At 42.5% G+C, this 27,857-nt stretch overlaps 4 protein-coding genes and 2 long non-coding RNA genes across 14 annotated transcripts in view; 2 read left to right on the forward strand and 4 right to left on the reverse strand.

Annotated features, from left to right (window-relative positions):
* Window positions 1-928, reverse strand: part of CIB2 (calcium and integrin binding family member 2) — a 43,109-nt gene extending 42,181 nt beyond the window's left edge. Inside the window, exon 1 of the mRNA XM_051770437.1 lies at window positions 832-928. The gene's annotated coding sequence lies outside the window, so the exon portion shown is untranslated. The remainder of the gene's footprint in view (window positions 1-831) is intronic.
* Window positions 1-27,857, forward strand: part of DNAJA4 (DnaJ heat shock protein family (Hsp40) member A4) — a 62,259-nt gene that overhangs the window by 274 nt on the left and 34,128 nt on the right. The window lies entirely within an intron of this gene.
* IDH3A (isocitrate dehydrogenase (NAD(+)) 3 catalytic subunit alpha) lies at window positions 45-14,196 on the forward strand. Its single transcript, XM_051770431.1, has 11 exons — window positions 45-160; window positions 2,132-2,194; window positions 3,837-3,920; window positions 5,124-5,238; window positions 5,751-5,938; window positions 6,733-6,866; window positions 7,500-7,602; window positions 7,691-7,755; window positions 9,895-9,979; window positions 10,479-10,631; window positions 12,567-14,196. The coding sequence occupies exons 1-11, from the start codon at window positions 134-136 to the stop codon at window positions 12,648-12,650; spliced, it is 1,101 nt and encodes a 366-aa protein (XP_051626391.1). The 5' UTR covers window positions 45-133; the 3' UTR covers window positions 12,651-14,196.
* On the reverse strand, window positions 5,880-6,763 carry LOC127462095 (uncharacterized). The gene is made up of 2 exons (XR_007900289.1): window positions 6,703-6,763; window positions 5,880-6,042 (listed from the first exon to the last, which is right to left on the reverse strand). It is a non-coding gene; the product is annotated as an uncharacterized LOC127462095 (long non-coding RNA).
* Window positions 8,667-11,659, reverse strand: LOC127462094 (uncharacterized). The gene is made up of 3 exons (XR_007900288.1): window positions 11,579-11,659; window positions 11,340-11,471; window positions 8,667-8,777 (listed from the first exon to the last, which is right to left on the reverse strand). It is a non-coding gene; the product is annotated as an uncharacterized LOC127462094 (long non-coding RNA).
* ACSBG1 (acyl-CoA synthetase bubblegum family member 1) overlaps window positions 13,323-27,857 on the reverse strand; it is a 42,963-nt gene continuing 28,428 nt past the window's right edge. For 8 of the 9 annotated variants that reach the window (XM_051770422.1, XM_051770424.1, XM_051770426.1 and 5 more), the window contains 9 exons: window positions 27,633-27,713; window positions 24,826-24,975; window positions 22,239-22,415; window positions 21,551-21,732; window positions 20,253-20,486; window positions 19,478-19,695; window positions 17,205-17,344; window positions 15,972-16,218; window positions 13,323-15,361 (listed from right to left, as the gene is read on the reverse strand). In XM_051770422.1, the coding sequence (XP_051626382.1) occupies window positions 15,285-15,361; window positions 15,972-16,218; window positions 17,205-17,344; window positions 19,478-19,695; window positions 20,253-20,486; window positions 21,551-21,732; window positions 22,239-22,415; window positions 24,826-24,975; window positions 27,633-27,713 (1,506 nt within the window). In that variant the 3' untranslated portion in view covers window positions 13,323-15,284. The remainder of the gene's footprint in view (window positions 15,362-15,971; window positions 16,219-17,204; window positions 17,345-19,477; window positions 19,696-20,252; window positions 20,487-21,550; window positions 21,733-22,238; window positions 22,416-24,825; window positions 24,976-27,632; window positions 27,714-27,857) is intronic. The other variant, XM_051770418.1, reaches the window with a different exon arrangement.

A 27,857-nucleotide genomic window follows, 5' to 3' on the forward strand; every position in this document is an offset into this window, starting at 1 on the left:
GCGCTGCGGCAGCGGCGGCCCCGGGGCGGGGCTCCCCCGGCGGGGCGGGGCCGGCGCTCCCCACGCGCCGGTTCCGGTCTGGCGGCGGGCGCGCAGCGGAGGGGCCTCGGCAGCCGCGGAGCCCGGGCGCGTCATGGCCGCGGCCGCGTGGATGCCCACGGTAGGCGGGGGACGGGCCGGGCCCTGGCCGGGGCGCGCCCCTGACCTTGGCCGGTGCCTCAGGCGGAGCCGCAAGGTCGCGGTGCCGCCGGGCCCTGGCAGCGCTGCCGGGGGCGAAGGGCCGAGGGGCCGGAGGGCGGCGGGTTCCGTGTGTGTGTGCGTGTCCCCTGCCGGGGGCGGCGGGAGGCGCCGCGGGGCCGTTACCGGGCGGGCCGGGGGTGCCGCGGCGGCCCCAGCGGCCTGCGGGAGGTCGCGCCGTAGAGGTCACGGCGCCGGGGCGGTCCCGCGGCGGGGCTCGGGCAGCGCGGGCTGGGAACGGCGGTCCCGCGGAACCCCCGCCCCGGCACTCCGGGCCCCGGGGACAGCGGGCAGGGGGCTCTGCGTCCCCACAGTTCCGCTCCGGGGCTCGCCGGCTCTGGGCCGCTCTGAACGCGGCCCCTGGCGCGGGGATGCTGCTTTGTGCCTCGAGAAAATGGAATTTCTGTGGAGCCTTTAAATGACAGCCTGACCGGGGCAAAGTCACTGAGGCCGCCCCACTTAACCTGTCTGCTCAAATAAGGAGGAACTGTCGGGAGCCGATCACGGCACGTGACTGCAAGGTCAGGATGGATCGCTCTCCTTCGGCCCGACTCCTTGTTGGTGTTATCAATGTTGGACTTCAGTATAACTTACCAGGCCCGTGATTTCTGCAAGGACAGGCTGTTCCCTTTCCAGGGCTATTCTGGAATGTGAATCCCGGCTCCAGGTGTAGGAACTGCACCATGAGGGCATTTAGGCTGTGGAGTAACTTCACGTTTTCATTTAATTGCTCCAGCTGCTTCCTCAGCCATGTGGCTGCCGTGGCAAGCGCTGCTTGCCCGTGGCAGTGACCTTGGACATCTCACGTGGGGCTACAAGTAAAAATAGATCTAGCTTAAGTTACTTCTCCCACAGCATTCCTTACAATTTACCTGAGACTTGTATTGTTTGTAGTTGTTTCTGTTGGTGCCAGCATAGTGTGAGCCTTTTGCTATACACTGTACATGTCAGTAAAGGTGAGAAATAACAAATACAAATGAAACAGGAGAGGAATACAAATTGTCAGATTCCATTCTAGCTGATAGGTGCAGACAGCCTGCACATGTGATCGTGGCAGAGCTGAAGGAGTGTCGATTTACAGTTAAAAGCCTTCCAGCTCTTAAGCCACAGGGCCATCAATAGTCCTAAAAAGGAGGGTAAGACTGGGAGGCTGTGATTTCTCTGCAGATTGGGAATTTTGTCCATGATGTTCAGCTAGACAAGAGCTCGAGCTTAGTTACCACCCCAGTTTTGAAGCTTAATGCCAGCTCAGAATATTCAGATGTTAGAAGGTGTAATTCTTTGACTGTGCTTTCTGGACTCGTTGCTATGGTGAATTTTGTCTTTAATGTGCATTTCAGTTACGCTTTTTAAAACCCATCAGGCCTGCAGAAGGCAACAGTGCAAATCATACAGCTACAGGAGGTAGAAGAACAAAATTCACCACGTTTTGAATGGAAGAAGTGACACTGATGCAAAGTAGTTTTGGAAACCTCACCTCAAATGCGTGAAGATACTTCCACCCAACTGCTGCCAACAAAGTGTTTCACTGTTCACGTTGCTTTCCACAATCCCAATCCTTAGCATATCATCTATTTAGCTGAGTTACTACAGCCTTGCTTCCAGTCTGTTGTGTGTGAGGACTCCAGCAATGGTGCAGGGGCTTCCCCTCACCCAAGGCACGAAGGGCTGTCCTGGGCTCACCTCGTGCTAAGAATACTTGCTGCAAAGAATGTTAGACAGCAACTTGGCAAAGCACTGGGTGCTCTTGTTTCACTTGGACTTTTGTACTAGTGTGAGATAGGAAATTTAAAGCAATATGATTTTTAAAATGCAGATTTGCTGCAATATTGTTGGCGTTTTAAAATCCCATCTGCGCGGTAAAACAGCATCTTTTTGATTTGTATTTCTGCAGGTTTCTCGGTTGCTAGGTGCTTTCAAAAACCAAAAAAAGGTGACCAGAAGTTTTGGTAATGCTGTGAGTATAATAGTCCCATTTTTTTCTTTCGTGAAGTTTCTCAATAACGGGGTTTGGAAATTTTGTTGTTATTTTTATACTCCCCAAAAAGAAGGGCCAAACAAGTGAACATACGTGCTCTTAATGCCATCCTGGATTTACACTGGTTAATCACTGTCACTGCAAATGGTATATTAAGTGTGAGTGATAATACAAGAGGCTCTGGCAAAAGATACAAGTGGCATGAAAGTTCTCATAAAATACAGACATAAGCCAGTCTTCTGAAATTCATCTGGAAATGAGCAAATATTGGGCAAAACAGAAAGATTGTTGAGAAGCTTCTCATTTTCTTTCTTTTGCAGACTTCCCTCTAAGCACTAGATTTACTTTACTGCTGCTTTTAGAATACCTTGCATCTAAAATTCTGCCTTTTCAAGGTCCTCTTTAAAGTATCTTAGACGTTGATTGTGTATTTCCCAATAGCTGTTTTACCTTCTTTATGTGTCTGTGTTTGAAGTGCCCATGGGCCTTTTTTTCCAGTGAAGGCAGGAGCAGGGCTCAGCACTGCTGCACATACCTTTAAGCAGGATTTAATTTTAAAGAGGAGCTGTGGCTTCTAATTACAAGTTTTGTGCACCAGCTAGAAAAGAAACCAAAGGGTCACTTATACAGTACAAAAAAGAATCAGGTGAGGCACCTCTGGCTCTGTTCATAACACACTTAGCTCAGGTGGAGTCTTGCAGTGCTGTAACAAAGCTCTGGGGTTTTGTCATGCACTGAGAATTTCTCTGGCTCAAATGAGTCAAAAAAATCAATCAACATGTATTGAAATTCTGAATATTTTGTGTGGAGAGGGGTGGTAGCATATCTTGTGAGTAGATTCAGTCTGGAGTTTAGCAAATAATATCTGAGCTGCCCTTTTTCTTAAGTAATGAGAAGCACATACTAAACTGTTGGAACTCTTTAAATAAAGCAAAAAGGGCTAGGGCATGTGCCTCAGACTAGTGATCGTAATTTATTCTTTTTTTCATCAAAGCACAGTACTTTCTTCCCCCATTATTCACTGAGCCTGAGCCATGCAAAGAAAGAAACAAGACTAAGAACATGGGAGGAAAATAAGCTGTTATTGTCAAAAACGGGTCTGAGACTTTTAGGAGGTCACTTGAGAAGTTTACATTGGCATGACCCTTTTCTTTTTTTTTTTAAGATGAATGCAGCTTTTCCTATCCCTTAATCTTTTCTAGCATGTGTCAGTGTTACACAGCATGTTGGTAATGCTGGAGGCACATGTGTAACAGAGATGTGTAACATCACTAGGTAACACCACCTCCTCTTCAGATTGCCACAGAAACTATGCTGAGGTCATTCATTCCAAGGAGTACTGAGCAGGAACCTGCCTTTCACATTCCACCTCTGTTTTGAAATAGGAATAGATAGTAGGCAAATTTTTAAACAATTCTCTCAAAACATTTTCACAGTCCCTTGGAAAGCAAGGGAGTTCATTCTCACTTCTGTCCAGGACTGCTATTCTTCATAGTGAATATTTGGTAACTGAAAATTTCTCTTGTTTTCTAATAGTTATTTGGTTCCTACAACACATGAAAATGTTTTCTGTGCAGAAACCAAACATTCATTTGTTGTACTACTGATATTCTTTACCTAGGTACAAACAGTAACTTTAATCCCAGGAGATGGCATAGGACCTGAGATTTCTGCTGCTGTCATGAAGATCTTTGATGCTGCCAAAGTAAGTCTCATTTGTCTTGCTATAAGAATTGTAAGTTTAACTACAACAACAAATACTAACTAGGCATGTTTAAAAAGTTTTCCCTTTAGCTTCCAAAAGATAAAGTAATATTTAAGCTATTAAAACTTCTTGAGAATAGAGGTCAAAGCTTTAAGTAATAGAAGACAGGAATGTGGTATCAAGGCAGGGCTTGAAACTGTTATCTGGCAGACAAGTAGAGAGTTGAGAGCAAATGCTGTGCCTAATTTTTGGGAATATGAACTCGATGTATCATGTGATACTCAGTGAACTCAGTGTATCACCTGGTTGATGTAGTAATCCTGAGCAACTGGTAAGAGCAGGTTCTTTCATTGATTGTGACTTCCAGTGCAGGTGAAAGTGTGTGTGAAAGGACTGGCTTATTTTTAGGAATCAAACTGCTGCACTGCCAAACACATCAGCTGAAGTGAGATGAAAACTCACTATATCCAAGAGGTGTGGTCCTGCCCACCTGAGGAACTTCACCAGAATTGGTCAGGTTTCCTTGAAAGGAAATAGAGCTCTTCAGGCAAGATGCCTGTTAAATTGTTCCACATTAGTAACAGCACCAAGGCATATTCCCTTTCTGTTACAACTATCCAGCCTAGATTTGCAAAAAGTGAATTTCTCTTTAACGGTGTTGTATCTTTTCCTTTATGGCCCTTCCTGCTGAAGTGAAGGGGTGGCAGCCTGTCTCCACTCAGAAGATTCCTGTGGTGAATGCAAATTCAGAAACAGTTGTGGAACACATGCAGATTTTCAGTTAGATAACAGATACATATCTGTGTCGTGTACTGTGTTCCAGGCAGGAGAGATGATGAGTTCTCAGTTAATTCAGTTTTCAGATGTTGTCTCTTGTATACAAAGAACTCACCAGCTCTGAAAACTTGAAAGAAATAGCACCTGTCTTGCAATTCTAACCATTTTGGTGTATATGACACCTAGGGAGGCATTGTGGGATTCAAGGTTATGATGATGTGCTGCTCATACTATTTCATTTTCACTTAATTACCTTTTTTAAACACTGCTTTAGTTCAAACATCTCATGCTTACTTTCGCTCACCAGAGAAAATTTGTTTTATGAAGACCTGGGCAAAATTCCTAATGCACCTTTTTATGAAAGGAAAGTTAAAACTTGAAGCAAAAGTCATGCCATTTAAGTTAACATGGAATATATGTGTTTAGGCTCCTATTCAGTGGGAAGAAAGGAATGTTACAGCTATCCAAGGACCAGGAGGGAAGTGGATGATACCCCCAGAAGCCAAAGAATCCATGGATAAAAACAAAATGGGATTAAAAGGTATTTTAGGGGTTAATACACAGATATTAGATACTGTTGTTTTTATTATGAGTCTGGCTTAAAGCCAAAGTTCTTCATCTGTAGCACAATAAAATGGGTAATTATAGGGGACAGCCTATCCTGTTATCTGTAATCTTGAAACAGTCCCTCATTTCCAAGCCATAATTTTGATAGTTCTCATAGCTGAAGGTGGGTATTACTACATTCCAACCTTTGGACTCTGCAGAAAGCATTTCTAAGATACACAATAGCATGCAATAACTGTATTTATAATGAGTAGTATCTTTATATGTGTTTTCAGTGAAAACCTGTAGTAAATTCTCCTATTCCATGTCAGGATTGCGGTTTGGCCTTTCAACAGCTGATTGGAGTCCCTGTGCAGCACTTGATAACACAGAGAGTTCCCTGACCTTTCAGCAGAAGGGTTAAACGGGAATTTGGAGATCTTCTCCAAGAGTACACTGGACCCAGAGTTTCAGCTCTCAAACCCACGTGTATATTTTTTCATCCAGGGCCTTTGAAGACCCCCATTGCCGCAGGGCACCCCTCCATGAACCTGCTGCTGCGCAGAACCTTTGACCTCTACGCCAACGTGCGTCCCTGCGTGTCCATCGAGGGCTACAAAACCCCCTACACGGACGTGAACATCGTCACCATCCGCGAGAACACGGAGGGCGAGTACAGCGGCATCGAGCACGTGGTGCGTGCTGCCAGGGCTGCCTTCCTGGGGGCTTTCTGTGTCAGGGCTCGTAACTCTGCCCGCCTTGGGGGGGTTCACAGTGGTTTTTGTCTGGCGCTTTCCCTCTGAAATGCAGTGTTGGGACTGCCTCCCTCACCACTCTGCTCCCTCAGTGCTCTGTTCCCTCAGTGCTCTGTTCCCTCAGTGCTCTGTTCCCTCAGTGCTCTGTTCCCTCAGTGCTCTGCTCCCTCAGTGCTCTGCTCCCTCAGTGCTCTGCTCCCTCAGTGCTCTGCTCCCTCAGTGCTCTGCTCCCTCAGTGCTCTGCTCCCTCAGTGCTCTGCTCCCTCAGTGCTCTGCTTCCTCAGTGCTCTGTTCCCTCACCACTCTTCTCCCTCACCACTCTTCTCCCTCACCCCTCTGCTCCCTCACCGCTCCGCTCTCTCACCGCTCTGCTCCCTCACCCCTCTGCTCCCTCACCCCTCTGCTCCCTCACCCCTCTGCTCCCTCACCCCTCTGCTCCCTCACCCCTCTGCTCCCTCACCCCTCTGCTCCCTCACCCCTCTGCTCCCTCACCCCTCTGCTCCCTCACCCCTCTGCTCCCTCACCCCTCTGCTCCCTCACCCCTCTGCTCCCTCACCCCTCTGCTCCCTCACCCCTCTGCTCCCTCACCCCTCTGCTCCCTCACCCCTCTGCTCCCTCACCCCTCTGCTCCCTCACCCCTCTGCTCCCTCACCCCTCTGCTCCCTCAGAACTCTACTCCCCCTCATCCCAGTGAATGATCTTACACTTTTACACCGATGCACTCTGTCTCTCAGATCGTCGATGGGGTTGTGCAGAGCATCAAGCTGATCACAGAGGAAGCCAGCAAGAGGATCGCGGAGTTCGCTTTCGAGTACGCCAGAAACAATCAGAGGAGCCACGTCACAGCTGTGCACAAGGCAAATATTATGTATGTCCACACTTCTTTTTGAGGAGGACAGAATAACAATATGCATTTAATTATAAACAACTTTATAAGTCTTACTCAAATGTGTAATTTCTGTTGATGCCACTGGGAGTAAGTAAAATGGCAAAAGAGTGAAGTAAATGCCTCCTAAGTAAAATGGGTGATACTGACCCCGATAATGATGTACTGATACACTTATTAGCAAGTTTTTAGGAATCCTTTCGTGCAAAGCTCTTATTTTAAAAACTTTTAAACAAGGCAAATTAGTTTAAAGACTGAGGATGAAAGTGGCTAGTGCCTTTTACAGTTTCCAAGCCTGAACTGAGTCATAACACGTGGGATGTGTGACACCACCTTTACAAATCCACTGAGCCTTTAGTAAAGGAATAGAAGGCATTCTGACAATGTATGTGTATGGCTGTTAAGCTACTGACACAGAAATGTTTTAGGAGGAAATTTAAAAGGCATAACTTCTCTGTAATATATTTAAAAGATTAGTTATATTTAGGAGATAGTCACAAATTAAGTTTCTGTAATCTAGTATTTTTATTTAAATCTCTCTTGCATGCAGTTTCTTTACCTTGAGTACTGCTTCCTTACAATAACTGCAATATTCTCTTGCTTATCTAATTGCAGGAGAATGTCTGATGGGCTTTTCTTGAGAAAATGCAGGGAGGCAGCAGAAAACTGTAAAGATATTAAATTTAATGAAATGTATCTGGATACTGTGTGTCTGAATGTGAGTATTTATATATTTTAATTTTTGTTGAGATTTTTTTTGTTGTTGTTCAAATTCTTAACCTTAATGAAAATATACTTCCTTCTAGATGGTTCAAGATCCATCACAATTTGATGTGCTTGTTATGCCAAACTTGTACGGTGACATCCTCAGGTATGGAGATTGTAATTTAAACTAACCCAACACATAAAATACTGATACTTTCCCAACAGTCATTGAGGTTACGTGCAAGCCAGATGGGTGATCTATGCATCCAAAGTTTAAAACTTCGTAAACCAGACTTGAAATGGGAAGAAAGGATGGTATTATTACACTTCAATTATTAATATATTGTTGGGTGGGGCTGTAGGATGAGAATGTGCTTCTTATTTAAAAGAGAAGTTGCTGCTTATGGAGTCTATGAATATTGTTCAGATGGGGCAGAAGAGAAATCTCTCCAAATGCGTGGGGAATGTAATGGCTTACATTGCAATCAAGAATGCTTGGTTAGAGATTAGGGAAAAACCTTCTCATCTTTAGCACTAAAATAGATTTTGTAGGGTGACTGTGGGACCATGATGTGTACAGAGAGCTACTTACACAGTTAAATGATTCTGCAGAGTCACTGAAGAACCAAATGTGTGGCCTCTTCATATCCTACCAGCTCTTGTTTTATGTATTATGTTTTCTCCTTACCTTCAAATTAAATTTCATATTTGAACTACATGAATGCTGGAGGAGCTTGGTCTCTTGAAGGCAAAATCCACCAGCACACAGTTTCCATTCTGTAAAATGTTTAGGTAGAGTGTAAATTCCATCAAATACTGTGTGTAAAATGAAGTGTCTCATCTGAACTTTAAGTGTGGAACATGACATGGCATCTCCTTGCACCTCTTAAGGAGACATTGAGAAAACAGCCTGAATCAGGGTTTGTTTTAAAGTTCAATGGCTATTTACATCTTAGAACCCATCTCTTGTTTATCTACAGATAATAAATGTAAGGGTAACTTACATATAAGAAGAAATGCTTCTTAAGCTCTTTTAAAACTGCCCTCTCTCTGTGATAAGGCTGGGTATTACACCATTCCAACCTTTGGAATCCCACTCCAGGAAAAATCACGTTACAGCTAAAGCTTCTTGCTTTAAGAATTGGTAGAGGAGTGCCCAGGGCCCTCATAGCTGCTGTTAGCTGTTAACTAAAAGAGATCAAATCACATGAGTCCCAGCATCAGTACTGTTGCAACTCCCTTCAGTAGCACCCTTTTTAAAGTTCTCAGAGAAATTCCATAAAAAATTGCAGTTCTAAAAATTTGCAATAAATCTGAGTCTGTCCTTGAAGAGGGCAGTGATCACTGGGTGAGGCCTCACCCACTGCTTCTTTAAAGCAGGAGCATAATGCCAGACAGGTTTCTTGGACTGAATAGGTACAGAAGATCTCTTTCCTTGAAGCATTTAATAGTTACAGTGACAAATTCAGCTGTATCCATTTTTTCCCCAGACTCTATAAAGCTTTATTTTAGATTAAACTCACAATATAGTTCTGTAAGGTCAAACAAACTTTTCTGCTTGTTAGTCCTTGCTGAGCTGAGTTGTGGGCAATATGTATATCTGTGAAAACACCCGAGTTTTAAGAGCATTGTTTGTGAGTATGTTCAGCTCTGAGGGTACAGTCTGATGGCTGCAGGCACAGTTGGTTTGTCCTTCCCCATGTTAATTTTGGAGGAACCCAAATGCAGATGACTGATGACCTGCTAATGTCAGACTGGTGACTTACAGGCTGTTCAGGAAAGGGAGGGGGAAAGTTAGTCTGGTGTCACTTGGAAAATGTCCCTTAAGCTACACACGATACACTACAAAACTGGTGGTAGTTCTGCTACCTGAGGAAAAGTCTTCCACCTTTTTTTAGAAGGACTTTACATATGAAAAGTAGTTCTGTGGCCCCTTCAGAGGAAATAAGATTTCTGGATAGTTACAGGGAGCTGTACATTACAGTTTTTGCTAGTTTTTTAGACTTCTACACATATCCTGTGCTTTTAGTACTTCTTGTTATGCCTGTGTCTTACCAGCTTTATCCTAAAATTTGGAATTTCCTCTTGATTTTCCTTTATTACATTGCCTTCTGCTGGTAGTCCTAAAAATTTCCAAACGTTCCAGTGGAGCAAAAGGGGCTCACAGCATCTGTTCTTAATATTATCCTCAGACTGTGTAAGCACATAAAGTAAGTTACACTTGCAGTAGATTGATAAATGAATATTTTAATACCTTGTATGGACAAACTTGTGTTTTTTCATGTGATGGGTGGGTTTTTTTCAGTGACTTGTGTGCTGGACTGATCGGGGGCCTGGGAGTGACACCCAGTGGGAACATCGGTGCCAACGGAGTGGCCATTTTTGAGTCGGTAAGTTTTGTTATCCAAGGGGGAGCAGGAATAACTGCTTTGTCTCCACTTGGGAATCTGAAACCTCTCCATGCTATACAGTGTGACTGACATTTAACAAAGTTCTGCATAAAACTGGTTTTTACTGTGGGGCTGGTGAGGCTTTACCCAGAGAGACTGGGTGAAGTGTGTATCGCGTGTAAGTTTTTTGCACGTCCTTTTCCTTGACCAACATTCTCTTTTCCCTCTTTTTCATAAGATAAATACCCTCTATGAAACAGAACCAGAGGGGCACAATTTAGAGGTATTAGCTGACCTAGTTCTGCCATTCTGATGCCTTTGAACTAAATTGTTTTGGTCTTTGGTGTCTCCTTTCCACTGACCATATTGCTGCAAAGTAACTCCCATTTTAATCTACGTGAGGATTTATGGTTCAGGTTTCTTGCACACACTTGGACTGCCTAGGACATTTTAATCAGCATATTGAGATCACAACTGATAGGTTTGCTTTTATTTCTAGGTTCATGGAACAGCACCAGACATTGCAGGCAAAGACATGGCAAATCCAACTGCCCTCCTCCTGAGTGCTGTGATGATGCTGCGTCACATGGGACTACACAAACATGCCACAAAAATAGAGTCAGCTTGCTTTGATACCATTAAAGATGGAAAGGTAATAGGAGGGGGTGCAAATAAATGCACTAAATATGATACAATATGATTTTAGTGAGCTAAAATAATATTATATCACAGCAAAAGTTAACTCAGAACATGACCACCAGAAGGGTGGCTGACCTGCTGTGCTGGCCTGTTGCATGAGCAGTGCCACTGTCCTTCTCTGGCAGTAATTATATTATCTTTGGTGGTATTAAGCCTGCCCTTCTCAGTAATTAGGGATGGGCTGTAGCATTCCTGGTGTCTCAGTAATGCTCATCTCACATTTCTACAGCTTTGTGAACTCTAAAAGCTTGAACTGGATATCTGTTTTTCAGAGAGGGGATTAGAGGTTTAAGTAACTAGTAGCATTTCACTTATAAAGTTTATAAAACATACAGTGCATATATATTTAAATCTGGATCCTGAAGTAAAGGACACTCATTTGCCTTTCAAGGGCCTTAATCAGCCACTTAGTTTATAGCATTCCAATCCTGACTGTAATACTTCTGTTCCTATTTTTTCAGCTCAGTTATTTTCTTTTTTCTTCCTTACTGCTTTCACTCCTTTTTGAACTACATTTTTTATCCAGTATTTACCTTTTCCCTTGAGATGATACAGGATTTCCCTTTGGCAGTAGGTGTCTCCAGATTTAAGACTCGAATAGGGTATTTGGGGCTGAGGAAGGACTTATGCTCTGAAACTTCACTTGAATTTGTGCTCTTACCATTATTGGTTCACTGCTCTGCTTTGATGTCCATCTTTTCAAAACAAAGTTGGAAAGATCCTGGAGCTGGCAGTTAAGGAGGATGAGCAGTTAGCCATGCTGGTTCAGTTACCTTAGCAGGACCACAAGAAGCTGCTTGGTAATTAAAATAACAAGCATGCTGAACCCAAAAGTTGTCATCACTTTGCAAGTGGTCTGTTTGCAGCTACCTTACTGTGTTAAAAAACACCTGAACTTACAAGTGAATAAAGAGGTGCTCCTCTGAAGTTCCCATTTACTGCTCTGGAAGTGGAATCCTCCATCTGCAGGTCAGTAATTCTATGGAAGATAACACAGTGCAAGTTTTGTGACATGGCCAGTTGTTCTCTAGTTACTTAAAACATTATGATTATATGCTCACAATGGAGAGAATCTTTTTATTTGAATTTTAATGCAGCTAAAATTACAAGGTCCTACAACAGTAACCTTGATGGCTTCTCATGCTGCTATTTCTCCCTTCCCTCAATGATTTAATTAAGAGACATGTGTGTCAAGTAAGGGGGAAACTAAATTTTTAAATTATTTTGATTTTAAATTATCTCCCAGACTGCTTTCATCTAGCTAGGTTAGACCAGCCATGTTGCCCACTTTTTATTTTACTCTCTTAAAGCTCCCAGACAGGAGTTGTACTTGATGACAAAGATGTTTAACTCTACATTTTCCGTCTCTTAACTAAACCAAGAAAACTTAAAGAATTGTTATCATGTAGCATTAAGAGTTATGTGTGCCTTTTCTGTGTGGGTTTCCTTCAAACAAACAAAACAAAGCAAACAAAAAACCCACCCTTATTAATTACTCTCAATTAGTGCTGAGCCTTCATATATGAATTTTACTTCCAAAGGACAAACTTCTTACTGAAGGCCTAAATACTTAACAGTTAATTGCACTATTATGGAGCCAAAGGACTTTGTAGAGCTTTGACCAAACACACTTTCTTCCTGCAGTTAAGATAAAATCACGTTCAAATGTGATAACATTAAAGGACTTCATGTTGATCCTCCAGTTTCTGTGCCTGTGCCAGTCCTTACTGCTGAATTCTGTGTGGGCTGCAGAGCTCCTCACACATCCCGTGTTCCTTCTCACCCCTATTTCCTATCCATGCACAACATACCAGAACGTGTAGAACCGTTCAGGGACAGGACTATCCCCTTGAAACATCCCAGTAATACTATTTTTTCTTTCTTTCAGGTCTTGACAAAGGACTTGGGGGGCAATGCCAAGTGCTCGGAGTTCACAGACGAGATCTGCCGCAGGGTACGGGACAAGGACTAAACTCCCCTCACCCCGACCCCAGGAGGACGTGTCACACACAGTACATTATGTGTAACTTGATATCCATATGCAGATAGTTTGCTTATCTCTTGAGAGCAAACTTTTTAGTTAAGGCCTCTCCATTAATAAATTTAGTCCAAATGGCTACAAACGATGCTTGTGCCTGCTTTCAGTGGACTTTTCCAAGTGCTTTGTCTTATTTATTTTTTTTTTTCTATCTGGTGAACATTTTTATGTAAGTGAATTCTTTTATTGGCACTGTAACTGTCTACCATTTTCCATTTCAGTTAGAGGGTTTTACTTTCCACAGAGAAAAATTATGCAACTATAAACCAGTAACAGAATTAGTGAAATGTAAAAGCACCTTAATGGTTAAAACCTGCTTTATTGGTCTTGCTGAAGTTGAAAAGGTTTTCAGCCTAACAGTAGCACAAGGTGACCTTCTGAAACAGAAACGGGTATAAAATAACTTAAAATAGCAATTTCATGTTAAAAGCAATGAGAAAACCACATTAGATACTCTGGTGATGAAATACAGCCCTGCCCACCAAAGGCATGAATAAAGAAGTACAAAATTCTAGAGATTTAATCTATTTGTGTACTTTAAAAAAGCCCACAACCCCATCTAGGGTGAGAATTAATGCTGAAGCAAAGTTATTTCTCAAATCTAGACACCACAATAATTCTTACAAGTTTTCCCTCTCTGAAATACCCTTTCCAACAGAGTTCTAATGAGGGTAAATGATATAATATTACCTCTGCCATATATTGTGAAGGGAAAGTATTAACTTTGCAGATTTATCCTAGATATTTCATGACTTCTGCTGGAATGCTCTTTGTGTTGTAGCTTTCTGCATAGTCTGTTCAGTGTGTTCTACTGTATTGACTGGTAATTTTATCCCAAACTGAATGTAAGGGACTAGTCCTAAAGGGATTAAGACAGATCAGCGGTTTGGCTCTGGTGCCTATGTTCCAGAAATACATTTCATCCCTATTCAAGGGGATCCAAGACTTATTTTTTTTCCTTGCTTTCTAAGCTTAATAGGTGCAAAAGCAACTCTTTTCCCTCCCTCCTTCATCACGTGCAGATGGTCATACGAGTCATTCTGACCTGTATGTCCAAAGGTATCTTCCATCAGTGCCCCCAACGAGAAAATGTGTATTTTAAAACTCATTAGTATAGCACAGGATTATCCCTACTGCCAGAACCAGGCTTCTTAAAGCTTAATTCTATTAATAGAAAGTCACTAAGTGGAGTAATATCTATTAAGACTGTTTTAGGCTGGTTGTTTCAAAGGTGGAATCGTTTCTGAGTAACGACTTCTCGTGTGGCTCTACAAAGTGAGCATCCCAGCTTTTTTATACAGTCTAACAACATGTTGGAGGAGCTTTATTCCTCAGGCACTCTGCTTTTGGTGAATAGGGCAACGTTTCTTTCCGTGTTTTACAAGCTGCTGCTTCCTTGTTTCCTTCAGATTAATATTGTTAAAGAACCTCTGAATGACCACTGCGCACAAAATGGGGAAGAATAAACTTTTCAAAGTCCTCTTGCTTGTTTTGTTTTTATAATCCTAGGCTGCTGCCTTGTCTTGTGTGTTGAGCTGGTTATTGGTACTTGCAGCAAATCTTAAGTCTACAAGATGAGACTGGTAGTGGAACTTCCATGGAAACAGTCTCCTGTTCCACATCACGTTTTCCTCTCAGGAACAGTGGCTGTAGCTGCCTGCCAAGGGTCACTCACAGCACACCCCTGACCCAACTGTGCCAAGCATGTCCTCCACGGAACATGATTTATTTTTCATTGGGGTAAGAAGAAATGCAGCTCCAGAATTAGTACAATGGGAGTGTTGGCACGTGCAGATCCACACCAACAAACACTGCTTAAAGCAAAGCACTGTAAACAATCTGAGAGAGGTGTCTGTTCTAAACAGCACTCCCAGGGCAGAGCTCCTGTATTTACTGCTGCATGTCTTCCAGTCCTGGGGAGCTATTCCCCCAACTGTTCTGATTATCTGTTTTTTAGGAGAAATAGTAATGCTTATTCCAGCATGGACTTAGAAATGAGCTGCTGTTTTCACAGAAGCCACTACAGAAATGGAAGAGAAGCCTTTAGGTTCTGAAATGTGTTAGTGAACAACAAGAAACTCCTGTGTAGGAGGAGGAAAAAAATTCAGCCCTTTTGATTTTTTTTTTTAAATAATTCTCACTGGAGTGGTCTGGCAGTTTTATTGAGCAGTACTGCCAACTACCAAAATGTATCCTGAGCTATGGGCAATGGCCTGTGGAACAACAGGGAAAAAGGAAAATAGGAAAATCACTATATAAAAGAATGGTTTTTCAGTCTAGAGGAATTAATTAGTTATACCCAGTTTATACAACACAGAAGGATGTTTTAATCATTTAGGTCATAAAGTAAAAATGGTATTAGAAAATGGACACACTGTAGATGCTTCTGTAAAAAGAGGACAAATGATCAGGTGAGTATCAGGAACAACTAAAGTGACACAGCAGCTTTAGTGGTTTGGTTCAATAGACTACAGACCCAAAAAAGGCATAAATCTCCATTAATGCTTTTGATTAGAAAATACTTTCTTTTGCTCACAGATCTTTCTTAATGCTTGGATGAAAGACTTCCTACTCTTCATAGAAGGAGTCTACTTCATTCCTGTATTTCTCGAGCACCGTGAGCCGTTTCAGCTTCATTGTTGGACCTTAAAACAGAGAGAGAGTCACAATACCAGAAATGGGAACAGAAATTCTTACCCACTTGGAGCTTTGGTGCCTGAGTTTTTTATTGAAGAGCCTGCTGGAAGCACATACCCCAATTTGAGTGTAGATAAATGCTAAAAGTGAGAAGCCAGTGTTGTATGTAAGGCTCCGTGTAAGCATGAGAACCTCAAAGGGAGCTGCAGATAAGAGGGTTATAACTGACTACTACTTCATTAAAAATAAAGAGTGATGGTTTTGAAAGCTTTTAAACAATTCCAAGTTCATTCAGAGAGCCTGGTGATGTGCTTCAGGCTCCATTATCAGGCTTTCACTGTCTTGCTTCTCTTTTTTTTTTTAAATGAGAGACTTGTAGTATTATTACTGGAAGTTATAAATACTGCCCAAGGAATTAACCAAAATTGACTGCTTAATTACCCAAAGCAATCTGAAATTTAACTACGAGAGCTGTACTTGCAAATGTGCACACAGCTAAAACTCCCATTTTTATATTCTTTACCACAGACTGCAGAGCGTTCTGTCCCTTCCCTCTAGTGGCTGTACCCAGAACCTGGCATGCAAAACTGTACCTCAGTATAAAGCAGTGAATCTTACCTAGTTCTCCCCCAGAAATGGAGAAGTCCCTTGGCAGGACTATCCATTTTTGAATGCAGTGGACCCTGTTGGTGGCGTTCCTGTTGACTCTGTTGATGCCCTCCTGGATGGCCCCGTAGATCGCCCGGTCTTTGGTGGCTACAATCTCAGACACCTTGGTGGCTTTACTGCCACTCTTCTGGCAGAAGTCTCTGGCTTGCTCAGTGAGAATGTCAGTGGGATCAGATGTGTCTGGGTCCAGCTCACTCTAAAATATCAAATGAAGTGAATCACCAAATGCTCCCTCTTAAAGGCATTAAAGGTTCCCTAATTGAGTCCTCCCTGACTGAGAAGGCTCAGCACAAACACACAAACACTCTGTAAGCATTAAAAAGCAGGAACACCTACAGATGGTGGGGCTTTTCTTTCCTCTTGGCTACCAAATGCAAATGTTTTTGGCTTAAATGTACATAACAGACTCGAAATGTGTGAATGAATCAGGCAATAGAGTCCATCTACAGACCTGGAATTTCTACCATATTTTCCAAATGACTCCATCGATACAGGGAAACATTTAGCTCATCACTAAATGGAATTACTATGGTGTAAACAGCTTGAGATAGAAGCATTCTTTTTAAGTTAGACTTCTTAAATTAGCATTTCTATTGTGCCTGGAGATAGGGAGTATCAGTCACAGAGGTAAACAACTTGAAAAAACCTCAGTGTCAGTCACTCAAGTATGTACACAGAACACCAAGTGCAAATATTTTACGAAAACAGTGATTTCTCAATTGAAGAGAATTGTATACCATAGCAAGGCCATTAATTATTTTGTTCTACAGCCACCCTTCTTGTGTCATAAAAATAACAAGTCGTAGAGAAATGCTTCTGTTGGGAAGTTTCTGGGTTTGCCTGTATCAGAAACGTTGGCTTTGCTTGTCTGTCAGAATAAAACCTATTATTGTACAGAGACTTCTCAATCTTGCAGCATTTCTTAATTGAAAAGTCTGCATTTAAATAAAAAATAGCTCTTATTATATACATAGGAGAAACAGCAGTGAATATGTAGATGTTTAGCAGGTCATGTAAGCAGAGGTTCAGACCCAGCAGGATTTAGTTTGTAGTTGCTGTACATTTTCCCCCCTGCCATCATCTCCTATGTAATTTTAGGTCTTTTTACAAATAGTTCAAAATTATTCTTCTTTTAGGTGCAGGTGTGTAATGTCACCAAAAGCAATATTAAAACTGGTTTACCTTTAGGGTCAGGAACATTGACAAAAACTTCTTTTTATCCCCAATCACCATAGCATTACTAACAATTGGGAGCTCTTTTTTAACAGCATCTTCAATTGGAATTGGAGGCACATTTTCACCTCCAGCTGTAATAATCAAATCTAGGCAAAAAAAGAAAGGCTATTAGTTGAACTCAAATAAATTCCAGGCTAATGTCTGGACTGACCTGCTCTCCTTATTCTGACATAAAGAATAAGAGAGATTTTTTTTCCCCAAGATATTTTCCAAAGACAACAAATCCTACTAATTATCTTCAAAACAAAAATGCTACTATTTTTCAAACGTGCTCAGATTCTCAGATCTCCCTCAGTATAACATATTTGGTCCAGATAATGTTTCACATAATCCAGTAACAGGTTATTCCCAAGGCACTGTTACATAACCTGGAATTTTTCTGTGAGACATCATCTCTTCCAAAGTAGCAGAGGATTCACCTTCTGTTTTATCATTGCTATCTCACCAAAAAGCAAATTCATTGTTAACATAATGAGTAAAACCAATTCTTAAATCCACCAAGAGGGGTCAGACAAAAATAAGTTACTACTGCAGGAAGGCTCCACAAAAGCAAAAGGAGAGAGGAGTGTGGGGGAGAAACCAGGAGAGGAAATTTGCAGAGGAAGGAGCAATTCCTGCCCTACTTTTGACATGAGGAGAATGCAGTGACAGACTGGAATCTTAATATTCTTAAGGTTTGTAAACAATGGTAGTGATACCTGATTCTGTTGATGAAGGAATGTGTATTTTTATTTGAATACCTTTGTTCTGAAGTATGATATGTATATTCAGGGAAATTATTACAAATTTGACTATTCTCTAAGTAAATCTCATCTCTTTGCTTTCATTGCATTGGTGACTTCTCCCTGTCCTCAAATAACAGTCTTTGCAGCATTTCAAAACATGCTTCAACAAGCAGTGAAGACAAACTTTTCCAGGTCTAACTTTTCCTCTCATTCCACCCTCCTTTTGCCATAGCCCTGTCTTTGTCTTAGACCCTCTACCAATTTCTGGCCCTTAGTTTCTCACTGTCTGAGTTGTCAGCGTTTTCCCAGCTGATCCAGACAACTATAATAACTGCAGCAATTTTTTTCACACCTCTAAAATACCCCCTGTATGGATTTCTCAGCTGCATCTTTGAGCTCATGAGCTCTAAAACTCATAAGACATGGATAAGCAAAGGAAGTTCCCCTTGTAGTCACTATAAAAAAAAAAAGCTTTTCTATTAGATATTACCTTATTTGGACTCGAATTTAAAACTTTAATGAAACTGGGCATATGGTTATTTTATCCCAGATGGTTTGCTCATCCTGTAATTTAGAGTAATTGCTTTTAGGCCAGCAATCAAGGCAGATGTAAGAGAAACACAAATGTTCAGATGGATTGGTTGTCAACTGCTACACTAAAGGAAAATGAATCAGACAAGAAAGCAAGTTAAAACCAGGATATCTGCATTTGGTGCAGGCTATTAATAGTAGCAACCTAAGTCCTGATTCCTAGCAGGACATGATGCCACCCATGACAGATTCACTCATCCACGTTGTCTCCCTTGTGATTCATTCTACATTCTGAGATGATACTCTATTCTTAAATCTTCTTCAGTCTCATCCTGCCTGTGATCAATCCCACTCCTTGAACGTGTTTTGGGAAAAAAGCTCCCAAGTAATCAAGTGACCAGTGTGACTCTCATTGACACTTCTGTCAATGTACTGCAGTAACACCTCAGTTCATTGCTTCAGCTTTAACTTTCCCTTCTGCTCTCAAGCTTCAACTATCTGCAAATACATCACCTGAGGCATCAGAAAACCTACCTCTGACCTACAGCAACAGCTTCCAGAGAACACAGGTGTCCTCTGCTTACTGTCTAAATGTTCTAATGTGCCATTAGGACAATTTAGCAAGATTCAAAGGGAGCCTGGACAGCTTCATGAATCATTCAAATCAAAGAAGACACATTAGACCCATGTTAGTAGTTTATATTGCTAATTGTAATTAATTCTGAGTAAAGGTCTGGGAGATAAAAAGCCTCATTGTAGGAAGTGAATCATCTCCACCTATTACAGATTGGAGGGAAACCTCCCCTGAACACCCAGCACACGCATGGGAAAGTTTATTTTACCTTCCTATGAGGGCAATGCTGCTGGCAGGAGAGGAAAACACTTCTTTAGTGACCATATCTGCCATTAGACTGAACAGTGCTGAGCAGTTACCACAACAGCGAGCAAGACTTTGCCCATTACCTTTAATTCTTCCAGTGACATAGAGAAAGCCATCCTTGTCCAGCTTCCCTAAATCTCCAGAATGCAGCCAACCCTCCTCATCGAAGGCTTCTTTTGTTCTGTCTTCCATGTTTAAATAACCCATGAAAACAGTCCTTCCCCAGAAGCAGATTTCTCCGTTGCCTTCTGTGTCCTTGTCCACCAGTTTCACTCTGCATCCAGGGGCTGGTTTACCACAGCTATCAGGGAAGAGCAGAAACACCCCCCAGGGAGCACAGAGATATCAAACACAACACTGATAAGGTGGCTTACATCCCAAAGCCCTGAAACTACCAAAACATTGCCAACAACACTGTGCTGAAACTGTTTGACAGTTATGGAATATTAATTCACTAGGGCAGAGATGCTGGAGTATCTAAGCAGTTTTTCACAGTCTGCCTTGCCTGTGCTTGCTGGTTTTTTCCCCCTCTGTATCTTCAGGCATAAAACCACTTTTGTATTTGAGGTCTTGCATTTGAAAGTTATCCTGCCCCAGGCCAGGGCTACGATATAAGTCAGATTTAGGAACTGTTCTGCATGTAATGCTGTAGCTCACTGTCAGTGCTCCTGGCGTGGCAGTGTGCTCAGCTTCTGACCTGCAAGTTGTTCTGACTCCCAAAGGCACAACAGAGTGACAGTGCACTCAGAAAAAATAAAATAAGCCATAAGACCTTTGCTGGCCTTAGTAAACAGTCTTTTCATAGATATAATGAAACAGGCCATATTAAAAAGATAATAATTAAAAAGGTAAAATTACCTGTGCTGCCTGTAAATGTAAGGCCCAGACAGGCAATGTGGGCCTGTGGTCTCACTCATCCCATAGGCCTCATACAGGGTGATGTTCAGACCCAGGAAAAAATGCAGTGTTTCTGTGGTGAGAGGAGCAGCCCCACAGAAGTGCTTCTGACAGCAGGAAAACCCCAGAGCACTGCGGATTTTTGCAAGCACGAGGTAGTCTGCCAGCCTTGTCCAGAGCTGCTTTAGGTCACTGCTGAGTACAAAACACACAAGTCAGAGCAACCTAGGAAGTTTTCAGAACAAAATCAGGCACAAATTTTGTTTAGAGGTACATCTATCATTTGGTTTTGGGTGCTGACAGAAGTTACATCAGTAAGAATAGGTGACATATTCATCCTTTTTCATTTATCCAGTGCCTTTCATTGCTCCAGCTTTCACATCCCCAACTCCTGAGGTATCTGAATACAGCAAATACATAAAGAATCTGTAAAAACATATTGTACACAACACAGCTCTTGTGTTCATGGTTCTTCATCACTTCAGTGTGTCTCTGAGAACCTACACCACTAAAATCTGAAATTTGCAGGACCTCTCTGAGAAGCTGAATGATCAGACAAGCAAAGCACTCTCATGGAATGATCTTTTGGAATACCATTTTCTGTAAGCAATTTCACACTTCATTGCACTGTCATGCTTTAAAGAACTTTGGAACAGGAAAGAATTCTGAACTAAGTTAGTATTTGAATTTATACAACATTATTTATCTGTGCAATCTTATGGACAAAAACACCAACGGTCTTCAGAACAGAGATAATGTACTTGGAGCTCAGAGAACTCATGGGGGTTGTCCCTGGGTTTTTGCAGGGAGATGAGATGTTCTTAGCTCTCCTATCCCAAACTGTCACGAGCCAGCCTGTCTGGGCTGTCCCCCAAAATTTGCCCCCTCTCATACACACCCTCCAGTTCCATGCCCTTTCCTCTCACCAGTGAGTAGCACTTGCACAGCCAGGGGGAGCAGGGACTGCAGCAGGGAACTGTCCCAGCTGAAAACCAACCTGTTCAGTCCCAGCAGAGCCAGGGGCTGTGTCAGTGAGTGTGTGTGCTCAGGCAGGAGGGAGAGACACTTCTGACACTCACCTGTGTTTAAGATCAGCTACAGTAACTGATAAACACCCCCTCCCTCTTGCATTATATTTGCTTTGTTGCCAGGCCAGATTTTACCCATTTATATTTAGAGTCTCACTGAGGCTTGATAGTTCATTACAAGCAGATTGCTACTTTCAAGTTGCTGGAAGTCTCACTCTCTGTAATACATACCTGCTTGGGCCATTCAGGTTCCTCTCTAAGCTAAGGGACATAGCCCATGACAGCATTTTCTTCTTCACAAATCCTGACTGAGCAGAAGCATCCTTTAATTTCTCCATGATTTTCTCCCATACTCGGGGGACTCCCATGTGAGCTGTTGGCTGCACTTCTTTTAGTGTGTTGATCAAGCTGCCCTGTTATAATCATTAAATAGCTTCAAAACTTTGCAAAAGGCACACAGCAGACCTAAAGAGGTTTGGTGATGCAAAACCTGCATCTTTAGGGGTTGTAGAACATGACTAAATACGTAGGATATAAAGAAGGACTGCTGAACCTTCTTCAGTCAGACATATGCACTGACACAGGTCAGGTCTGACACACTGGGGAGGTTCCTACACCAGAAGGAAAACACACAGGGGGGTTAGTTCCTCCTGCCTCCCTTTCCTCCAAAAATTGCTCAGACTTCTTTTGCTTTAGATGCCTACTCTTTGGCCTTAAAAGAACCTTATGGACCTGGATTATATATTTCAATTGGAATCTAGAGCACTGGATCACAAATCTAATGGACTTCATAATTCTTACAACAATGGACGCTCAATCTTCATCCTTTACCACTTCTCAAAGATCATATTCTCTCCCTAGGATGCTTTCTAACAGAAAGAAGTGCAATCTTAATTAGATACAATGGAAGACAGGATACCTTCAGAGCATCTGGCTCAGCAAAGTAGACCTGCTCTCCCCATTTGATACCAGTCCACAGGTCATACATCTGTGCAGCGACGTGGCTGAGAGGGAGATAACTGACTATAGACTCCTGCTGGACCTCTGCAGGTTGCATACCTGCTGCTCTGCTGCAGTGTGCTGATGTCCAGGTTATCTGTTTGAATAAATAATAAGACACATTAGGTATGGCAAGGGGTTTGGATTGGAGGTTTTATTTCTTTTTTCCTTTTAACATGAACTAAGGACCTTCATGCCACACTAATGTAACTGTGAAGAACCTGTGCTCACAGCAACTGCTGAGGACACTGCAATAGTGACTGTCAGCTCCCTGGGGACACTCAGGCCAAAGCCAGGTGACCTTCACAGCAGCAGAAAAGTGCAGATAACAAAAGCACAGAGAGCTTCTGCTGCCTGCCTGGGCTATGAGCACTACCAGCCCTCCATGCCCCAGTGACACACTGAGCAGGCAGCATGGATAAAGGATAAAGGGATGGACAAGGATAAAGGGATCTGCCCCTTCCTTTGCAACTCTCCTGCTGTGCAGACTTTCTTTTAAACTGGCACTTTGCACCAGTGCTGTATCTACGTGTTTACCTGAAAAAGAACAATAAATACTCAGAGATCAGTGAGCTCAAAGGACAATTCAGTATCAGCAACAAGCTCTTTGTCCTGTATTGATCCTCCTGGCCAAGCACTAAGGAGGGGGACAGGAGCTGTACTCTGCTCCTCTGGAAGCTCTGGGATATTCAGCACAGGGGTGCACAAGTGACACACACATACACTCCCCCTTCTTATGAGAGGCAGCACATACATTAATACTTTTGAGGATGTGCTCCTTGACCTCTTAGTGAAGCTGGGTGATACTTCCCCCCACTTCTTCCCAATTCCCACTTTATCCCAGAAGATGCAGTTCAAGGATGCTAAATATGCATATTTCATTATCAGAACACAGAACACAGCATATGGAAGACCCACAAACACATGTGATGCTATGAGAGACGAGGGAAAAGATGTATGTGCACAAAACACCCAACCAAATAAAACCCAAAACAAACACCACCACTCAAAAAAACCCCAAACAAACCAGAAAACCCCAACCAACAAAAAGAAACAGCTCTTTCTCTGAGGAGTCTGTAATCTAAACTGGGTAGTGCAGGATAGAGGAATGAGATTATTCAAGGTGGCAGAGCAGAGACACAAATCACAGGTGATACCTGTTATCAGAGTACATCCCTGCCACCTCCTCAGTAATAAATTAGAAGGTACAAGTGTACACTTGGCCTAAGGAAATAGGGATTCTCAGGAGAGGGGTTTAAGACCAGGCCAAGCCACTCCAAGTTTAGAGGCAGCACTGGACAAGTGGCTGTGGGAGACTCACACAGTAGGAAGAATGGGATGTCTTTAAGATGTGTCCCTTCATTGCTTGCCCTCCAAACCCCACAGCAGGTCAGTGGGTGCATGGAGCACTGACTCAGCACTGGTTTTACACAGGGACAGTGGCAAACAGCTTTGACTAAAGAAGGCAGCAGCACAGCTACAGGCACAGCATGCCTTCCAGTGTTTGTCAACACAAAAATAGCCTGTTTGTGATCAGCAGCCAAGAATAGTTTGGCAGCTGGCATGGCAATGACACCAGGCTCCTTTGAGATAGAAGAGCATAGATTTGCAACGTCACATCAGTCTTTTTTGTCTATCAAGTCCACAACGTTCTGCTTCCAGATACTACTGTACTAATTCCCTACATTTGGGTGAATTGCTGCTCACAGTGTGCATGTCTGCAAGAATTTCTGCTTCATTTTAAGGGGAGAGGCCACAACTTAGACCAGCCCTTTCACAGATTCTCTGTGTATTCAGAAAGGCTCCCTACCACCTTCCACTCCCACTCAGCCACCTTATGAAAAATTAAATATATAAATTCCCAAAACAACTACACTTCAAACCTCTGCTAGCTGACCTCTGTGAAAACTCCATTTTGCAAACAACTTGCTTTTCTCTATAACTGGAAATTTTCTGATTGCAAGAATGCAGGTAGGGCTGTTGTAGTACCAGCATTGTGCACCAGAGCTGTGTTATCCCCTAGTGACAGGTGTAGAAACCTGCATACAAGTCTAAGAACACAAAATGCTGAAGTACAAACAACACACATCCACCCCCAATTTTAATAAAATCTGCAAAAGGAGTCCATCAGGCTGTTTTGATAGCAGCTGGCTGATGTCTATGATTTGTTTTACATCCCCTGAGAGACTTCATGTCAACCTGTGAATTTTATTTATGAATATATGCATTAGATCTCACAAGAAATCCAGTGAATAAAAATTTCACATTCATGAAGAACCGTTCAACCTTGTGAAGTGCTGGTTTGAATGGAGTTTCACTCTCTACCTTGTTTACACTTTACCAGAAACAGCTGACTGCACTTCAAACATTGCTCTGCAGCACGGTACCCGTGATGCAAAACCCAAAGGGTTTCAGGGCTCTGCTATGTACAGTCATTTCAAACCACAGGAATAAATATCTTCATGCTTTGCTACTTCTCTGCTAAAGAAAGAGCCTGAAGTACATACATTGTCATGGCTCAGCATGGCTCCTTTGGGCTTCCCAGTTGTCCCAGAGGTGTATATCAGTACACAGCATTGATTAGGCTTTTGAGAGTTAATAATATCATCCAGAGTAGCATCAGATATGTCATGCCCCAGCTCCAGGAACTCCTCCATCTAGAACATGTAACAGAAAATACAGGATATCAAGTGGCTTGTTATGAATTGATACAGTGCTGCATCTTTTCCCTCCCAGAAATGGCAGAACAGTTCAGTGCCTTGTTTGAACCTGTATCCAAGGCAAGTTTCCCCTGATCTTGCCTATGTAACAAATATGGTAAGTCTAGCTTAGACCTTAATGTGTGAATTGCAAACAGACTGTGCTGTCATGAGCCTTTTCAATGCCTAAGAAGGGAACAGTAATACTATTCCTCCTCCAGTGTGGATATAGGGATCAGTCATGGAGGCTAAAATTCTGCTACTGTCTCACACTGTAAGAATGATTTTGAGTCTTATTTAAAGGAAGCTGGATACAACACTTTTCGGTAAGTGCACACTTATGCCCTCTCATATATAATTCATTGTACTCTATATAAATATATCTGTAAAGCAACTGGATGAAAGCTTCTTTGCAAAAGCATCATTATTTAGATGTGTGAATGTTAGCCCAAATTATCTGCTATTTTATAGGAAACAGAGCATATGATGCTGGTCACAACTTCCATTCAAATTTGGCTTTTTCTAGAGTGAGATAAACCTTTTATGACACTGGGCTTTTGTGCCACACAAATCTGCCCAGAAGAATCCTGAGCCTGATGCTCTGTATTATATTGGTTGCTCCTTCCTTTGCACACCCCTGCTCTGCTGCTAAGTGCACCACTGATTTCAATGTTAATTGAAATTTAAAAGAAAATCAATAACCAAACTGTCAGTTTGCCATTGCAATCACGTGGTTGCTGCTGTGCAACAGAACTGTGTTTAAATGCAAGGTGTAGCACTCCCATTTTCCCATGATTTCTTGGAGCTCTATCTAGGACCACAAAGCAGAGATGGGGATGAGCTGAAGGACAGCAGAGGTAAGAACAGAGAGCCTGTGCTTGAGGGGAGTTGGTTGCTTCTTTCAGACCTCTGCCATTGCTACTAAGGTTACAACAGTCAGCCTCTGCTGCCCCTTGACCGCCTTCTCTTAGGTGGCAAGGCTGTCCTAAGGATCATTCAGCAGTTTTACACTTTCTTCCAACAAACCACATGTCTGAAAAGAGAGGCTGTAACTGCCCAGCTCCGCAGCAAGCAGAGATTTGTCCCATTCCATCCCTCCCCATGGAATGTGGCAGCATCAATCTCCCAACACCTGCAAAGTGTGGCGGTGCCAAGGATGTGGTTTCTCCCCATTTTCCTGACCTCAGTGTACTCTCCCCCCCGGGAATGCATCGATCCCCGTGAATGTGTTGCCCAGGCTTTGTTTACCGAGCGGGACCCGCCCCAGACGGTGTCAAACAGTCACACACACAGGTCTGACTTTGCCTTTGCCTTCTGGAAAGGGGCTCTGCCCTGGCTGCAGCAGCCCCTCATCACACAGGAGCTGTCACCCTGCCCCACAGCCCCCTCTTATCAACCCCCCCGTGGGCTGGGGGGTTTGCTCTGCACCAGCCCTAACCAACAGTCATTTCTGCCTCTGCTCATCTGGTCTCTAATTTTCCCTCTAGATGGCATAAACTATGGCAGCTGTCACACACTCTCAGAGCTCCCCTGCTCTGCTGAGAACACACCCAGCACGGCACTGGAACAGGGCTGCTGGAAAACACAGCACTTCTCAGGCATCTGGGGGTTCAGCAACCTGTTCAAGAAGTAAATGCTAGCACTTAATCTTTTTACTAGGAAATATAAATAGTAAGATCATCTTTGCAGTATTTTTTTTATTGTACCAAGATGCTCCACACCAGTATGTACAGTATTGGAACAGTAATTGTTTATTATTAACTTATATGCAAGGTCAGAAGACTTTTTTTCTTATCAGATTATCAAAATTGCAAATATTTTAAAATAGTTCTGTACTGTTCACTCTTCATTAATATATTTTTACCACAGTTGAAGTTTTTTAGCCTGAAATCTGATCATCCATAGTCAACTTAAAATATGGATTATTTTTATTCTTATTGCTTAAGAATTACTGAGGTACAATCATATTTTCAAAACATATTGTAATAACACATTTCCAAAAACCTGCTTTGCTTCAAGCCCTCATACTTCCTAAAGGCTGAACTTCTACCACTCAGAAATTTCTCATCCTGGTTTTGTCTTTTTTTTCTTTTATTTTTAACATGTAATAGGAATATTCTACATGTACTAAGAAAATGTGCTGCTTTGTGCAGTCCACAGTCATTTCTCTTCACTTGTTGCCTATCACCAGAAATATTTGGTACAGACAAAATGCAACTATCATCTGTAAAAGAACAAGCATTCTCTGTTCTCGGATTCAGTGTAACTCACCACAATTCAGTTTTCACCAGGGGACAACTTTTATTTTCAACCATTTGAGAGTACACATTCCCACCTGAATAGGTGGGAATAACAGGTGTTTTAATAGACCAGTCAAGTTAAAGACCAAGAGGACACAAGACAGAGAGTTAAGCAAGGTATCGCTAATTTTAAATGTAAATTAGCAAACATGAAGTTACAGGTAAATTAAACAGAAAAAAGCTGATGAAGCTTTTGAACGTGTTTGCTGGAACGCAGCAATGCATTCTAAATGACACTGTGCTGACAAAGCATAGTAGAAATGTCTCAAATAAATAATACCCCTGAATTGTAAGTCTGTTCTAGCACTCACATACCGTATATAAATCTGGATGTGTCTCTGGAAGGGAGTCCTTATACAGCACAACAGCTTTCAAGTGTGGCAAGCGATCCCAGATCTGTTGGATTTTTTAAGACAAATTTATTATTTATTATTCATATCTTGCGTGGGCTTTTTTTCCCCCACTAAAATACTGCCAAAACTGTAATGGCTTGACAGGCACAACCCCCCTCCTCTTTCCCTCCACCCCCAAATATTCTCC

This window comes from Manacus candei, unplaced genomic scaffold (genome assembly GCF_025592945.1).
Source record: "Manacus candei isolate 608988 ecotype Guabito, Panama unplaced genomic scaffold, ASM2559294v1 h1tg000119l, whole genome shotgun sequence".
Taxonomy (NCBI): Eukaryota; Metazoa; Chordata; class Aves; order Passeriformes; family Pipridae; genus Manacus; species Manacus candei.

Excerpts from the sequence above, each read along its gene's own strand:
- IDH3A (XM_051770431.1), top strand. The coding sequence starts at position 134 with ATGGCCGCGGCCGCGTGGATGCCCACG. Across the intron at positions 2,195-3,836 it reads CCAGAAGTTTTGGTAATGCT|GTACAAACAGTAACTTTAAT; the intron begins GTGAGTATAATA and ends TTCTTTACCTAG. Across the intron at positions 3,921-5,123 it reads AGATCTTTGATGCTGCCAAA|GCTCCTATTCAGTGGGAAGA; the intron begins GTAAGTCTCATT and ends ATATGTGTTTAG.